The sequence below is a fragment of the Hyla sarda genome, chromosome 5 (assembly GCF_029499605.1).
Source record: "Hyla sarda isolate aHylSar1 chromosome 5, aHylSar1.hap1, whole genome shotgun sequence".
NCBI lineage: Eukaryota > Metazoa > Chordata > Amphibia > Anura > Hylidae > Hyla > Hyla sarda.
In genome coordinates, this window is record NC_079193.1 from 114,944,750 (window position 1) to 114,963,087 (window position 18,338).

Here is an 18,338-nt window from a genome sequence, read left to right on the forward strand (position 1 = left end):
AAGGGTTAAAACGCTGACTGAATGTCATTTTGAATACTTTGGGGGGTGCAGTTTTTATAATGGGGTCATTTGTGGGGTATTTCTAATATGAAGACCCTTCAAATCCACTTCAAACCTGAACTGGTCCCTGAAAAATAGTGAGTTTGAAAATTTTGAGAAAAATTGGAAAATTGCTGCTGAACTTTGAAGCCCTCTGGTGTCTTCCAAAAGTAAAAACACGTCAATTTTATGATGCAAACATAAAGTAGACATATTGTATATGTGAATCAAAATTTTTTTTATTTGGAATATCCATTTTCCTTACAAGCAGAGAGCTTCAAAGTTAGAAAAATACAAATTTTTCAAATTTTTCATCAAATTTGGGGATTTTTCACCAAGAAAGGATGCAATTTACCACAAAATTTTACCGCTATGTTAAAGTAGAATATGTCACGAAAAAACAATCTCGGAATCAGAATGATAACTAAAAGCATTCCAGAGTTATTAATGTTTAAAGTGACAGTGGTCAGATGTGCAAAAAACGCTCTGGTCCTGAGGTGTAAAATGGCCTGGTCCTTAAGGGGTTAAGCATCTGGATTTGTCATACAGTATTTACCAGTATTTATATACCCAGCATTGAACTGTATAAATCTTGGTCGAACTGGCTATTTAACATCATTCCGGATTCTAATTTCACCCAATCCGGCATGAGATTGTCCATCTGTGAGGCCTTTAGCAGGCACAAATGATAGGGGAGGTTTGTATGAGATCTCTGTTTACGTGCCTACTAAGGCTGCTTTCACACTATGAGTATTCATCCATTATTAAACATCCATTTTCCATATTGTATAATTAAAAAACAGATGTATAATAACGGATGAAATAACGGGTGCTAACGGCTGAATAAAGTCCGTCAAAATAACGTGCATTTACATCCGTTAAGACCCGTTATAGCATAAGTTATGTACTGTTATATTATGGCCGTTTTAACACCTCTGCCTACAGACTCCCACAGCCGGGACTATTACTACTCCCATCATGGGACAGACTTGTTTCCATGATGGGATGATGGGAATAGTAGTTTATCGGCTGCGTGAGTCTGCCGGTGGCTTGGGAGGCTACATTAGTGTTTGTACTACTACCCCCATCATGGAACAGACGCTGTTCCATGATGGGGGTTGTAGTACAGGGGCTAAGGGATTGATCGCACCGGGTCTCACTTCTGAGACTCTATGCGATCAGATGTTATTAAACAGGGGAGCGGGAGGCATGCTCCACTCCCCTACCATGTACAGTGTAATTTTACTTTCACTTTTAAATTCGAAATCTAGCCAGATTGTAATTAGAGATGAACGAATCGAAGCAGACGAATCCGAATTCGTTACGAATTTCAGTATTTATTCGATTTGCAAGGAATGCGAATATCGCCGCGATTCTATCTCGCAAATCGCTTCATTAAACTACATTTTACAGCGTTCCAGGCTCCAGGACACCTAAAACGGCGGATCTACATGTCAGTACATGGGGCAGGGGATGCTGGGAAGGCGGGAAAGCAAGGCAGGAAGGGAGGTAGGCGGGATGACCATGAATCACATGCAAGATGCAGCCTATCAGCATTTATTGACCCCTGTGATGTCACAGCCCTAAGTAATTGGCAGCCATTTTGCGTCTGCTCATTTCATGCCATACACTGCAGAGAGTGGACGGCTGCATGTCTCTGTGTGTTACAGACACCCTGAATTGATCATACCGCAGCGTTCCAATTCCAACTGCTAGTCACATCGGCGTTGTGGACAGAGAACAGTGCAGTGCTTTGCTTGTTCTCACTGAGAAGGATTTTTACGCTAGCCATTAACCTCCCAGTCACTTTATTCAGCATTTTATCAGAGAGGGGCAGATTTTTACCTCATACATATCAAGCTGCCTTAACTTCATGAACCGTATCACAGGAGGCAGGAATGATTTTTCACCACAATTGGTGTATTTTTTCCACAAGAAATTATCTGCTGCTTATACTAGTCTGTAGACAGTATAATAACCAGCAGTTCACACCATTCTTAATACTCTGTGACAGAGTGCATTTTTTTTTTGTGGTACTGCACTGTTGTGTCCTGCTGCTGTGCAAAAATAAGTTTTTTCAGTGGACTGTAGTGCATTTTTTTTGCCCTCATACATGCATACCACATACCTACATCTAAGTAGTGCACTTTTTTGTACCTATTAATCTGTAACAAGCCTACATGCAGTGAAAGGCCAGGGAAAACTAATCACTGGCTGTTGTTTCATGAAAATACTTTTTTCAAGTGTACTGTAGCGCATTTTTTTTGCCCTCATACGTGCAAACCACATACCTACATCTAAGTAGGCTTCCATATTGTACCTGTTAATCTGTCAAGGGCCTACATACTGTGAAAGTCAACAAAACCTACAAAAATTAGGCCAAAAATATATTCAAAATTTCATCTTTATTAATGTATACAAACAGGTAGAAAAACACCCATAAAATAACCCACCCTTAAAAAAAAACCAACAAAAAGCTGAGCAGGATATCGCTGGGATATATACAAAGATCACAATATTACCAATAATACAGTATCAGTTTGGTCAGCACACAGTAGAACAATATCTCAAATCAAAACTTTACCTAATTGTGACATGCTGACGGCTTCCCAGTGATTATCCTGCAATTTTCGAATTGGCCGAATCGAATTTTTCAAAAGTTCGCTCAGCTCTAATTGAAATTTAATTGAAAAGAAATTAGTAAGGGGGCTCATGACTGTATTTTTAAACTACTAATTTCATTACAATCTGGCTAGATTGCGCTGTTGCAGTGACATGTCATAGGCGCTTGATATGCATTGCTTCAATGTGCTTGAACAACCGGGATCTATGGTGGGGATTTTAACATTGATGCCCGACAACAAAGTCTGGTTAGGGACATGTATCAGGATTCTGTATTGGATGCATGCTGATCAGTCAGGTCACGGGAAGCGCAATCAATCCCCTTAGTTTACATGTGTTTACCTGTATGCCCGCTCCCTGCCCACAACAGCTTCGGCACAGTCCGAGATTAAACAGTGTGGGGGAGGGGCGTCTGTTTACACTAGCCATGTGCTTTTGTTGTAATACGTGCCCCGATGGGCGGCTCATCTTTGGGTGGGGACCAATGCCGATTGGTTGCAAGTAACAAGGGAACGTCAAACAGGGCGATCCTTGTTGCTTAAATGACCAGCGGGACGAAAAGCTATTGCCAATGCCGACCATGCTTTGACGAGTGGACATAAATAGAGCAGCCAGATCCTCCTGATGATCCACTATAGTGGTGAAACGCTGTGTTGAGGATAAGGTCATGTAATTCATGGACATGGTTCCTGACATTTATACATGTTCATTTAATTAAATCTTGTATACAATACTGTTTACCTATTTGCACCACACTTTTTCCTTTTGTGTTTGTATTACATTATATGGACACATTAGGGAATTTGAGTGTAGGGCATAGGGTCCTGAGATACGAGGGGGTCTCTCTTTTTAGGGCGAGTGCCCCAGCTATGTGTAAAACAGCTAGGGCATCTGTCCGTGATTAGGGTCAGTGAATACGGGTCATACACTGAGTCCCCTATAGGGTCACTACAGGTAGTCTAGGGACATAATACATCATTTTCTGTTCCCAAAACTTTTACGTACTGCCTTGTGGTGTATCACACTCCTCTCTTAATGGTGCTTTGTGCTATCATTTTAGGATATTTTTCTATATTCACTAGTCACATTTGTTGCACTTGACTTTGATTTTGATATTTTAATCATCAAACCATGAAGCTTTTATTGAGAGAAGCAAATCAGTACAATAGAAGGTTAGCTTCCAAAATAGAAAGAACAGTAGTCTAGGAACTAGACTTAACACAGAAAACAAGTTTCAGTACAGATATGAGTAGCATATACTATAACGGTATTCAAAATAAGGCATATAAAAAAAATAAAAGGTACATCGTTCAGGTATATGAAGAATAGAAGAACACCAGCACTGAGGTTGAGGACAACAAATCCAAAAGTGGCCGACACCTGCAGGAGCATATACAAAGGGGGTCAATAGAGCGACAGACAATGGGATAGATCTGGGCAATGACTAGAGGACAACCAGGGGTCCCACAGAGTAGTAAAATAATCCACCACATCCTCCCTAATAGCTGACAGTTTAAGATTGATCCTAGAGATCATGTCCCCCATTCTCAGAACAGACTGTTTCCATTGAGTTGCGATATGTATTCTAGCAGCCAGCAGTATATATTGAGCTAAGCGGAAAAACTTATATCTCATCCTATTCGGCCTGTAACCCAGCAGGCAGAAGGCAGGCGTCCGAGGAACTTTCACAGATAGTACAGACTCAATGAGGTCTAAAATATGCGCCCAAAACATAGAGACTATGGAACAGGACCACCATGTATGATAAATCGTTCCCCTCATGCCACAAGCATGAAAACATAACGGAGAAGCAGAAGGGTATATAGTGTGTAATCTCGCCGGAACCAGATAGTTCCGATGGAGAACTTTAAGGGCCGTTTCCATCAATCACACCTGCCAACTGCCTTTGCTCAGAACTGTACAACCATCACGCCACTGTGAGAGAGACATGGTGGTATGTAGATCAGTTTCCCACGCTAACATAAACATCAATTTAGTATCAACTGGTGGAGCATTCAGACGAGAGTATAGGAGCGACAGCAGGCCAGGTAGATCAGGAGCGTAGAGATAGCGAGCTTCAAAGAACCTGGGAACGAAGAGAAGAGAAAATTTGACGTGCCCGAAACAACTCAGTATCAGGGACAGTATGGGACAATCTAAAAGTCTCAAATGTAGGAAGAGTATTTCTTGTAAGAAAATCATAGAGTCTAGTAAGTTTAGCCGCTAACCACCATGAGAAGTCAGTAGGAGAGAGTCCAGTAGATTTTGATATTTTACCATTTTAACAAGTGATCTATTAACAGTTAGATTTTATCTTTGTACCCTTTATACCCCAGTTTCTTTGGACTATAGTTTATCCTGAGGCTGCTAACATCAACTGCCTTATACCAGATATACTTATTCCCCTCTCAATGAAGTGAGGGAGGAGAATAAATCTGTCTAATCTCTTTAAAGTCTCCATATGAACCATCATTACATGCACTGTATATATCTCTTACTCTGGTGCAGCAGCTGTCTGCAGCAGAGAATGAGGTCTACGAGGATTGTAATTAAAAACTTAAGCCTATCACCACCCAATGTTTTACTAGCAACCTGGCCTTATCAAGGATGAGCGGTTCCCCCGACCTACAGTTGGGCAGGTGCACTGCCACTTTAAAAACAGCAGTAGTAGACATCCGTGTGCAAGCATGCCTCTGATGTCATGGACAAGTCCCTGTCCTAGGTTTTGCACATCCAAGCAGGAGCAAAAGTAGTATCCTCGCTCGCCACCACCAGGATCCATACTATATGCAGCCTGCTGCCCCCATAGAGCCCCATCCTTCCTCTATAAGGTAACTTAGGAGGAGGACAGAGGGGTCTAGGGGGCGGGGCAGAGGAGTATTGAGGAGGACAGAGGCATCTTTGGGGGTCAGAGGAGTATGGAGGAAAAGAACAGAGGGGTCTGGGGTTGAAGAGGAGTGTTAAGGAGAAGGACAGAGTGGTCTGGGGCAGAGGTGTATGGAGGAGAACAGAGGAGTTTGGGGGCAGAAAAGTATCAGGGAGGACAGAGGAGTCTGGGGGGACATAGGGGTCTGGAGGGCAGAAGAGTCTGGAGGAAGAGTACAGAGGGTCGTGGGGAAAAGGAGTCTGCATAGGGAGGCTGCATAGTCTAATATGCTTTTTTTTGTTCTAGTCCCACCTTGCCAATTCCCTGTCATTTGTCTGATAGCCAGGTCTCATCCATAGGCAGTTCAGTCTCTGTGTTAGCAACATCTTCACTGTCATCTAATGATCCTCCTCCATCCCGTCATGTATGCCTAACTGATTCTATATCCTCCATAGAACAGTATTAACGCAGTCTTTTAGTTTTTGTGTAGCTAAATTCACACCAGTGGCCGAGTTATTGGTGGTGCAGTCGCTGCTATACCATCTGGTTGAATCCACCACCTTTAGGCAACTTAAGTGATGCACCTAGTCCAGGTAGCGCATATCCAATCACCATTATTGTCTAAAAAAGCCAACTCCGCCTTGCATAATCATGTGGAGATGAGTGGGCCACTCTTAACAGTTGTCAATGTGCAGCACAGTGCATGCGACAGTAGATATGTGAAGCAGTAGCTAAGGCCAGGGGCAATACATGTTTCTCATGACCCTCTGGGTTCTGCATCTTGCAGTGCAATGCTCCAACTCAATAAGGACAGGCATTAGTGGCACATCTGCAGTTGTGCCGATCCAATTCAACTTTGAACACCAGCCACCTATCCTCTTCCTCATCCAGGTCTTCCTACTTCCTCATCTTACATTCCATCACAGGGCTGAGCGTAGCTTACCCTCCTCCCTTTTTTGATCATTGCAAAGTAAAGCACTGCCACACTGTATTACATCTGATAAGCCTCTACAGGAAGAAATGTTACGTTGGCGATCTCCTCATAATCTAAGATTTGGCAACCTAGCCGCTGATAATAAGAAAAACATTGTGGCTATGCTGTGTCTAGGTCATATGGCACATTTTCTTTTTTTTGGCACATGTGCTATATATGACTGTAAGACGTTACTTGAAAACATGTTTCAGCCAGGAGTATTTGCTGGCAATTTCAAGGAGAGTTTGTGTTCTCTTTAATCATTAGCCATGTACCTTTAAGCATGCTTTCTAGACTTACAGGCCCTAATTTACCAAGTTAAAGGGGCACTCTCATTAATAATTACACATTTTTGCTATTGCACTCCTTATGGTTAAAGGGGTTCTCCGGTGCTTAGACATCTTATCCCCTATCCAAAGGATAGGGGATAAGATGCCTGATCACAGGAGTCCTGCCGCTGGGGACCCCCGTGATCTTGCACGTGGCACCCCGTTTGTAAATCAGTCCCCGGAGCGTGTTCGCTCCGGGTCTGATTACTGTTGATCACGGGGACGACGGCGTATGACATCACGCCTCCGCCCCGTGTGACCTCACGCTCCGCCCCTCAATGCAAGTCTACGGGAGGGGGCGTGACAGCTATCATGCCCCCTCCCGTAGGCTTGCATTGAGGGGCGGAGCGTAATGTCACACGACGTCGGCCCTGTGGTCGCCGGTAATCTGACCCGGAGCGAACACGCTTCGGGGACTGATTACAAACGGGGTGCCGCGTTTAAGATGTCTAAGCACCGGAGTACCCCTTTAATAAAAAAGATTCCTAATATACTTTGGTTAAAAAAAAAGAAGTTTTCTATGTTTTATTTTTGCTTAAAAAAGCTCAAGAACACATTTCCCCCCATCTTATACACAGACTTAGGACCGAAGCCCAAACACAGGAAGTGCAGCCTGGAGTGCTGGGGGGGGGGGGTCCAACCAACAGCATATGGCAGTTAAGTGTGAGAGGAGCTATGATTGGATGAGGCTGTACACACCCCCTCAGCACTCCAGACTGCACTTTCTGTGTTTGGACCCCGGTCCTAAGTCTGTGTATAAGAGGGGGGGAAAATGTGCTCTTGAGCTTTTTTAAGCACAAATAAAACATAGAAAGCTTAATTTTTTTTCTTTAAAAAAAAAAAGGATATTACAACTAATTTTTAGTTACCCTAAGGAGTGCAAAAGCAAAAATTAGTTTTAATGAGAGTTGCCCTTTAAAACCGAATAACTGTCGGGTTATTTAGGCGCATAGTGTCTGTGACATGGCTGTGCAAGCGTGCACCAGGAAAATCCGACAAACCCAACATTACATTGTGTAAAGCCAAAAAAGGGGCGTGGTCTGTCACAAAGGGATATGGTCGGTCTTAAAAGGGGCATGGTTTCACAATTTGACCTATTTACTGTTGACTTCACAGAAAATCCTGTGAATAAATGACTAAAAATTTCTACCTAGAAAAAGCTGCTCAGAAAATGTTCCCGACTTGTAAATCTGTGAATCCTCATAGTAAATAGAGTGGAATCCTGCAAGTCTGAAAAAACATTTCATACTACTAAAAACCCTTAAGACTCAATATAATCTTTCTCAACACACAATAACCAATTCAGCATGGCTGACAAAGTCTCACACACGGTAAACTTTACATTTTCTGCAAATGTTTGGTATGTTCAATTGAAAAGGAGAGCATCATAATCTGCAGAGCATTATCATTTTATAGAAATATATAATACATATATTTTTTGTAAATATGTTGATCACTTTAATATGTTTATATTATATTTGCAGAGAATTTGGCTGGAGAGATCCCGAACTTCCAGAAGTGATACAAATGTTGCAACACCAATTTCCTTCCGTACAGTCTAATGCAGCTGCTTATCTGCAGCATTTATGTTTTGGAGATAATAAAATAAAAGCAGAGGTAAGTTAAATACAAATGCTGTCTGTTTTTTTCATTAAAAGTTTCATTTTCATAAGAACAAATGGGTTACAGGAAAGGGGCAAAAAAGGGAGGGGGACGGACGGACATATCTTGTGAATACAAATGAAAATCTTTGTTATACATTATACAGAACACAGAGGTGTGTCATAAGAAGAAATCCAACATTTGAAAACTAGTTTTTTAATTTTTTTTTATTGTGGAAACCATATATAATAGACTACTAAATAATAATAATAATATCATTATTAGTATTACTTCAGTCAGCAAATGTTTGCACCATTGCAATGAAGCCATTTTTTAAAATTAGAACACTATCTTTAACCTCTATACACAGAACTTCATGTATGTATGGTGGCTGCATGCCAGGGAAGTATAAAGCGAGCTCAGGAGCTCAGCTTGCTTCATACCTGGCGAGTATCAGCTGCTATCAGCCTTACCTAATTAGCCCTTTAGGTGCCATGATGCCAATTGGAGCACATAGGAGTGAAAAAAATGCCGGGGGGGGGGGGGGGTAGTGCGGGCGAGGGGGTTCTGATCAGGATCTCCAGAGTGCCATCAGCTTATATGGCGACTGGAGGGATTCTCCTAGCCACTGTACCGCCCATTTGCCTCTACAAATAGATTACCTATAGTAGTGATCAGTGCTATGCCAATGCATAGCAATAAACAGTACTAGCAATCAAATGATTAGCATTAATAGTCAAAAGATAAACAAGTCCCTTTCCTATAAAAATCTTAATCATCCCCCTTTTCGCATTTCATTAATAAAAAAAAAATGTAAAAAAAAAATATAATGTTTATGATCCTGCATGATGAACAATATAAACGTTGAAAAAAAACAACCCAGAATTTCTGATTTTTTGGTCACTTCATATATCAAGAAAAACAAATGTTACAAATAAAAACTACAGATCAAAAATAGAGCCCTCATGCAGAATAGGGCAATTTTAGGCATTTTTTCAGTTAAAGAATTTTTTTCTTTATATTTTTTTTAAACCCCTTAAACGGTTACTCTACTGGCCAGCATTTGGAACATCTCTCTCTCTCTCTCTCTCTCTCTCTCTCTCTCTATCTCTATATATATCTATATTTCTATCTATCTATAACTATTGTTTAGAAATAGAAAACAGTAAATTGGCATGTGCATATGTATTCACCCCCTTTGTTAGGAAGCCCATAAAAAGCTCTGGTTCAACCAATTACATTCAGAAGTCACATAATTAGTGAAATGATGTCCACCTGTGTGCAATCTAAGTGTCACATGATCTGTCATTACATATACACATTTTTTAAAAGGCCCCAGAGGCTGTTACACCTAAGCAAGAGGCATCAGTAACCAAACACTGCCATGAAGACCAAGGAACTCTCCAAACAAGTAAGGGACAATGTTGTTGAGAAGTACAAGTCAGGGTTAGGTTATAAAAAAATATCCAAATCTTTGATGATCCCCAGGAGCACCATCAAATTTATCATAACCAAATGGAAAGAACATGGAACAACAGCAAACCTGCCAAGAGAAGGCCGCCCACCAAAACTCACGGACCAGGCAAGGAGGGCATTAATCAGAGAGGCCGCACAGAGACCTAAGGTAACCCTGGGGGAGCTGCAGAGTTCCACAGCAGAGACTGGAGTATCTGTACATAGGACGACAATAAGCCGTACTCTCCATAGAGTTGGGCTTTATGGCAGAGTGGCCAGAAGAAAGCCATTACTTTCAGATAAAAACAAAAATGCACTTTGTGAGTCTGCAAAGAGGCATGTGGGAGACTCCCAAAATGTATGGAGGAAGGTGCTCTGGTCTGATGAGACTAAAATTGAACTTTTCAGCCATCAAAGAAAATGCTACATCTGGCGCAAACCAGACATCACATCACCCAAAGAACACCAGTGAAACATGGTGGTGGCAGCATCATGCTGTGGGAATGTTTTTCCGCAGCCGGGACTGGGAAACTGGTCAGGGAAACTGGTCAGGTCAGAGTTGAGGGAAAGATAGATGGTGCTAAATACAGGGATATTCTTGAGCAAAACCTGTATCACTTTGTGCATGATTTGAGGCTAGGATGGAGGTTCACCTTCCAGCAGGACAATGACCCCAAACACACTGCTAAAGCAACATTTGAGTGGTTTAAGGGGAAACATATAAATGTGTTGGAATGGCCTTATCAAAGCCCAGATCTCAATCCAATCGAAAATCTGTGGTCAGACTTAAACATTGCTGTCCACAAGCACAAACCATCCAACTTAAAAGAGCTGGAGCAGTTTTGCAAGGAGGAATGGGCAAAAATTCCAGTGGTAAGATGTGACAAGCTCATAGAGACTTATCCAAAATGACTTGGAGCTGTGATTGCCGCAAAAGGTTGCTCTACAAAGTATTTGTTACGTTATTCCCCCCTGGCCGCACACACTGGCCACGAGCGCATGGTCCCCTTAAATGCTGTAGCCCCAGTCCGTCACTCTCCGGGTGTTTATCCAGCCTCCGCCTCTGCTTCTCTGCTCCGGCATGCGTGTCCCCGTCCCCAAGGGCATGCGCGCCAGACCTTTAAGATTTAAAGGGCCAGTGCGCTCATTAGTGTAATCCACCTGGGGCTCATTTATAAATTCCTCCACCCTCCTCAGTTTCCTGCTGGATCTTTGTTGCCTGAGAGAAAGCATTCCTGTTATTGCCCTGCTGTGTATCTGATCTCTTGCTTTGGGACTCGACCTTGCTCCTCTGCCGTCTGCCTACTGTCCTCCTGCTATGTCTAGACTACACTACTGTGCCGCCTGCCCTGACCTTATGCTATCCAGACTATGAGCTGCCTTATCCCTTCTGTGCCTCGCATCTCCTCAGCTGCCTGTGTAGTCGAGCCGTGCCAGGGGTAGCGACCTGGGTGTTACCTGCAGCAGCAAGTCCATCCCACTTTGCGGCGGGCTCTGGTGAAAACCAGCGGCACCTTAGACTCCGCTCCCTGGTATGGTCTGAGTCATCTGCCACACAGGTCCAGCGGATCCACATCCACCGGGGTTCCTGTCTTCAGAAACATAAGTGTTACAGTAAGATCCGCCCATGGATCCCGCTGAGGTACTCCTGTCTGAAGTCACGGATCTTCCCTCAATTTTGAGCCATGATGCAGCAGCTTTTGGCCTTGCAACAGCAGCAGGTACCACATTCTGGCCCACTCCTACCTCCAGCTCCTCCAGTGTCTTCTGGCTCCCAGCTGCGCCTGCCTTTGCCTTCCAAGTATGATGGGGATTCCAAGTTGTGCAGAGGCTTTGTTACACAGTGCTCCATGCACTTGGAGCTCATGTCTGAACTGTTTCCGACGGAACTTAGTAAGGTGGCCTTTGTCATTAGTCTACTGTCCGGAAAAGCCCTGGCTTGGGCTACACCCCTTTGGGACCGTGGTGATCCAGTATCCTCCAATTTGTCGGCTTTCTTGGCAGAATTTCTCAGTGTCTTTGAGGAACCCGCACGTGCCTCTTCAGCTGAGACTGCATTGCTGAACCTCTGTCAAGGGAATTCTACCGTTGGTGACTACGCGGTTCAATTACGCATTCTAGCCTCTGAACTTGCCTGGAATGACGAGGCCTTGTGTGCCACATTCAAAAAGGGACTGTCAAGCAGGATTAAAGATGCCCTTGCAGCACGTGATCCTCCATCTTCTTTGACAGAACTTATCCACTTGGCCACACGCATTGATGTGCATTTTGCTGAGAGACAGGAGGAATTGCACTTAGAGAGGGAACCTGCCCGTCTGACACCCATGTTTCAACGTCCACCTCTTCAGTTTCCTGCGCCTCTTGCCGAAGAGGTTATACAAGGAGATCGGTCTCGTCTTACGCAACAGGAGAGATCATGGCGACGCAATGAGAATTTGTGCTTGTATTGTGATAGCCCGGAGCACTTTCTCAAGGACTGTACAGTACGCCCGCACCTAGGGTACGTGGGAGAAGTGTCCCTGGGTGTGAATACTACCTCTCCACGCTTAACTATTCCTGTGCAAGTCTTCGCTTCAGCCAAGTCTTCCTTCAGCGCTACAGCATTGTTGGATTCTGGATCAGCAGGTGACTTTATTGATGCGGCTTTAGTCCACAAGCATCATCTTCCCCTTACTCGGCAAGCGAAGCCTTTATTCATCTCCTCTGTTAATGGACAAAATCTGGACTGTAAGGTTCACTTCTGTACTGACTCTCTCGTCATGCAAGTGGGAGTATTGCATAAAGAAAAAATTTAATTCTATGTTCTGCCACACTGTACTTCTGAGATTCTCCTTGGCTGCAACACCATTCCCTGCAACTGCATTAGAGAACTGGAGAAATAATTCGCTGGAAACAATCCTGCCTCCAACCTGTTCTGGGTAAAGTTGTTTCTCTTCTTCCTCCTTTACATGGCCTGCCCAAGATTTCTCAAGATTTCTCTGACATTTTCTGCAAGAAACAGGCTGAGTCTCTGCCTCCACATCGTCCTTACGATTGCCCTATTGATCTTCTGCCTGGTACCACTCCTCCTTCTGGGAGGATATACCCTCTCTCAGTTCCTGAGACCAAAGCCATGGGTGAGTATATCCAAAAGGGATTTATCCCTCTTCTCCTGCTGGAGCTTTGTAGGGAAGAAGGATGGCTAACTCCGTCCATGCATTGACTACATGGGACTTAACAAAATCACTGTAAAGAACCTTTACCCACTATCTTTTCTCTCAGAACTTTTTGACCATCTACGTGGTGCCAAGGTCTTCTCCAAATTGGACTTACGCGGTGCGTATAACCTCATTCGTATCCGCAAGGGAGATGAATGGAAAACGGCCTTCAATACAATTTGAGTATCTTGTAATGCCTTTTGGTCTCTGCAATGCTCCAGCGGTTTTTCAAGAGTTTGTCAATGACATCTTCCGTGATCTTCTATACACCTGTGTTGTCGTATACCTAGATGACATCCTGGTCTTCTCTTCCAACCTAGAGGTGCATCGTACTCATGTCCGTCTGGTTCTTCAGCGACTACGGAAGAATCATCTCTACGCCAAAACTGGAGACATGCCTATTCGAGAAATCTAGTCTTCCGTTTCTTGACTACATTGTCTCTCATCAGGGCCTGCAGATGGATCCAGATAAGTTGTCTGCAGTATTGGATTGGCCTTGTCCTTCTTGCCTATGTGCTATTCAACGCTTTCTGGGATTCGCTAAATATTATCGTCAGTTTATCCCACATTTTTCATCCTTGGTTGCTCCTATTGTGGCTCTCACTAAGAAGGCATCTAATCCTAAATCTTGGCCTCAAGAGGCTGAAGAGGCCTTCTCCCATTTAAAGTCTGCGTTTGCCTCTGCTCCCGTGCTTACAAGACCTGATCCAGAGAGGCCCTTTGCATTGGAGGTTGATGCCTCATCTATTGGAGCGGGTGCCGTTCTCACTCAGAAAAACGCCAAGGGCAAGAGTGTAACTTGTGGGTTCTTCTCCAAGACCTTCTCTCCCGCTGAGAGGAATTACTCCATTGGAGATCGTGAACTCCTCGTTATCAAGCTAGCTTTGGAGGAATGGCAACATTTATTGGAAGGTTCTTCTCATCCGGTCAGCATCTACTCCGACCATAAGAACCTTCAGTCTGCTCAGCGTTTGAACCCCCGCCAGGCAAGATGGTCACTGTTCTTTTCTAGGTTCAACTTCTTCATTCACATCCGTCCAGCATACAAGAACATCAGGGCTGATGCTCTTTCCAGGTCCTCTGATGTCATTGGTTTGGACTCCACGCCTAGGCATATTATTCCTCCTGACCGTTTGATTCCTGCCGCTCCTGCCGAGATTAAGCAAGTTCCTCCGGGAAAATGCTTTGTGCCCACCAGATTGAGACGCAAGGTCCTGAAATGGGGTAATTCTTCCTTGACAGCAGGACATCCTGGAATACGCAAGACTCTACTTCTTATTTCCTGGCACTACTGGTGGCCCCATCTTGAACGTGATATTTCCGATTTTGTTCGGTCCTGTGAAACATGTGCCCGTGACAAAACTCCTCGACAGAGACCTGCAGGACTCTAACAGCCTTTACCCCTTCCAGAGACTCCCTGGTCCCATATCGCCATGGATTTCATCACCGATTTGCCACCATCTCATAATAACACTGTCATCTGGGTCGTTGTAGATCGATTTTCCAAGATCGCTCATTTCATTCCTCTCCCAGGTCTTCCTTCTGCCCCGCTGCTGGCGAAGTACTTCTTGTTGCATGTCTTTCATTAACATTTTCTTCCTCAGCATATCATTTCGGATTGAGGTGTGCAGTTTATCTCAAAGTTCTGGCGAGCCCTTTGTAACTGTCTGGACATCAAGCTGGACTTCTCTTCGGCCTACCACCCTCAGTCCAACGGTCAGGTGGAGAAGGTTAATCAAATCCTTGAGACTTCGGCATTTCGTTTCAGCTTGCCAAGATGATTGGGTTGACCTTCTTCCCTGGGCTGAATTCTCTTATAATCATAAGGATTCCGAGTCCACAAGGTCCTCCCCCTTTTTTGTAGTCTACGGACTCCATCTCCATTCTCCTTTTCCTCTCCCAGTCTCCTCCGGTGTGCCTGCTGTTGATGAGCTGGTCTGTGACTTCTCCACCATCTGGCAACAGACCCAACAGTCATTATCCCAGGCTTCTTCACGCATGAAGGCGCAAGCGGATAAAAGTAGAAGATCTCCTCCATCCTTCTCTCCTGGTGACATGGTGTGGCTTTCATCCAAGTACATCCGCTTCAAGATCCCCTGTTACAAGCTTGGTCCCCGCTACCTTGATCCCTTCAAGATTCTACAAAAGATCAATCCTGTCTCCTACAAACTCCGTCTATCTGCTACATTACAAATTCCCAATTCCTTCCACGTCTCTCCTCAAGCCTCTTGTCATAAACTGGTTTTGTCAGAAGAATCTTGTCCCCACACCTGGCTCCGGCTCTTTTGACATCTACAAAGTTAAACAGATTATTGTTACAAAAACTGTGAGAGGTAAACAATTTTTTTATGTCGACTGGGAGGGTTATGGTCCTTAGGAGAGATCTTGGGAGCCTGAGGGGAATATCCTGGACCGTGACCTTCTCAGGAGTTTTCTCTCTCGTAAAAGGAGGGGGAGACCAAAGGGGGGGGGTACTGTTACGTTATACACTGGCCGTGAGCGCATGGTCCCCTTACCTGCTGTAGCCCCAGTCCGTCACTCTCAGGGTGTTTCTCCTGCCTCCGCCTCTGCTTCTCTGCTCCGGCGTGTGTGTTCCCGTCCCCAAGGGCACTTGCCGGAGCTTCAAGATTTAAAAGGCCAGTACGCTCATTAGTGTAATCCACCTGGGGCTCATTTATAAATTCCTTCACCCTCCTCAGTTTCCTGCTGGATCTTTGTTGCCTTGAGCCTAAGAGAAAGCATTCCTGTTATTGCCTTGCTGATCTGATCCTGATCTCTTGCTTTGTGACTCGACCTTGCTCCTCTGCCACCTGCCTACTGACCTCCTGCTACATCTAGACTACGCTACTGTGCCGCCTGCCCTGACATTCTGCTATCCAGACTACGAGCTGCCTTATCCCTCCTGTGCCTCGCATCTCCACAGCCGCCTGTGAAGTAGTCTGACCAACTTAGCCTCTTTTTTCTGTTTTATTATTGTTTTATTTTGTATCATTTAGGCTCCTCCCATCATGGGATTCCTATGGGGTTAACTGTCTTAATATATTATTATATCTTAGTACCCCTACATATATTCATTCATATAATGCTTTAGGCACTACAGGTAATTATGGGGAATCTCTATAATTACAGTTTATATGTTTTACAGTGCACAGATATATATATATATATATATATATATATATATATATATATATATGTATATATATATATATATATATATTTTTTTTTTGCATTATCATACTTTCTTGACCCCTAATACTAGCCTAATTTAAGCCTAATTTGTGGTCTTATTACACTTTTTGATGTGGCATTACACCGCACCTTAGGGCACAGGTGGATGGTGGAACGTATTAGATGTCTGGGAGGGGATGTGACATCAGGTCGACTGGACCTGATGCCTGTCTGCAATGGGGATAAATTGTAAGCATGTAAGTTGATAGTGGCATCCCACTGCTAGATATATCTGCACACTCCAGCACCCTTGTTCATCCCTCTTGAGACAGTACGTAGTGTTTCCTTTCTTTTAACTTGTAGGGTGGAATTTTTACCTGTAGGGTTGTTTGTTTACTCAATCTTGCATCCCTATTTACATAGATCAGGTTGTGGGCTGATTACTGGCATATGAGGACCTGGTGACTCCCTCTACATAACATATTGGGCAGAGGTATGACTATTGGGTTTTTAACCTCTTAAGGACGTAGGGCGTACCTGTATGCCCGGTCCTGGTAAATAAAAAATGGGTCACGCCGTGGGTCGGTCCTGGCAGCTAATGATAGCCGGGACCCTGGGCTAATAGCATGCGGCACCGATCGTTGTGCCACACGCTATTAACCCTTTAGACTTTGATCGCCGCATTTAAAATGAAAGTGAAAGCTTCCCGGCAGCTCAGTCGGGTTGATTGGGACCATCGTGATAAAATTGTGATGTTCCGATCAGCTAGCACGCGAGCGGAGGTCCCCTTACCTTGCTTTGTTGCGTCCCATCGGCGATTGATTGCTCCAAGCCTGAGATACAGGCTTGAGCAATCGACTGCCTATAACACTGATCAATGCAAAGCTATGGCTTTGCAGTGAACAGTTTAAAAGATGGGAGCTATAACATTGCAAAAAAAAGTTAAAATAAAAAGTTAATAAGTCATTTAACCCCTTCCCTAATAAAAGTTTGAATCACCCCCCTTTTCCCATAAAAAAAAACCAGTGAAAATAAAAATAAACATATGTGGTATCTCCGCATGTGGAAATGTCCGAATTATAAAAATATATTGTTAATTAAACCACACGGTCAATGGCATATGCGCAAAAAAATTGCAAAGTCCAAAATAGCGTATTTTCGGTCACTTTTTATATAATAAAATGAATAAAAAGCGATCAAAAAGTCTGATAAATACAAAAATATAAAAAAGTACCAATTATATAACTTCAGATTATGGTGCGAAAAATTAGCCCTCATACCGGCCCATACGCAGAAAAAAAAAAAGTTATAGGGGTCAGAAGATGAGAATTTTAACGTAGAAATTTTCCTGCATGTAGTTATGATTTTTTTCAGAAGTACGACAAAATTTATATAAGTAGGGTATCATTTTAACCGATTGAACCACAGAATAAAGATAAGGTGTAATTTTTACCGAAAAATGCACTGCGTAGAAACGGAAGCCCCCAAAATTTACAAAATGGCATTTGTTTTCTTCAATTTTGTCACACAATTCATTTTTTTTCCCATTTCGCCGTGGATTATTTGGTCAAATGACTAATGTCACTGCAAAGTAGAATTGGTGGTGCAAAAAATAAGCCATCATATGGAATTTTATGTGCAAAATTGAAAGCGTTATGATTTTTAGAAGGTGATGAGGAAAAAATGAAAATGCAAAAAACTGAAAAACCCTGCATCCTTAAGGGGTTAACCTGTGCACAGAGTGCAGTGATGGGTTTTTCATGTAGCCTTTATGTAGTCTAGGATGTGTGGCACATACAAATTAACTACGTGTTATGCCTGATAATGGTCACAAGTGCACTTCCGAAGCTCAGGTACAATATAATCTGTATAGGTCTCTGTACATTATGCAACTTGTTATATTGGATGACTTAGTAGATATGTTTTATTTAGATAGATGGATAAACCAGTAATCATCTAGTGTTTGGCCTTTCTATCTGTAATATTGCATCCATTTAGGTATGCATATATCCATATGCTTTACCATACATTTTTCGTAAGTCCTAGATATATGGTATATTTGGTATATATGGTATCCTTTGCAG

The 18,338-nt window shown here is 43.3% G+C and overlaps 1 protein-coding gene across 6 annotated transcripts in view; it reads left to right on the forward strand.

The window, feature by feature from the left end:
• CTNND2 (catenin delta 2) overlaps positions 1 to 18,338 on the forward strand; it is a 913,533-nt gene that overhangs the window by 452,933 nt on the left and 442,262 nt on the right. For all 6 annotated transcript variants that reach the window (XM_056520133.1, XM_056520132.1, XM_056520127.1 and 3 more), the window contains one exon: positions 8,314 to 8,446. In XM_056520133.1, the coding sequence (XP_056376108.1) occupies positions 8,314 to 8,446 (133 nt within the window). The remainder of the gene's footprint in view (positions 1 to 8,313; positions 8,447 to 18,338) is intronic.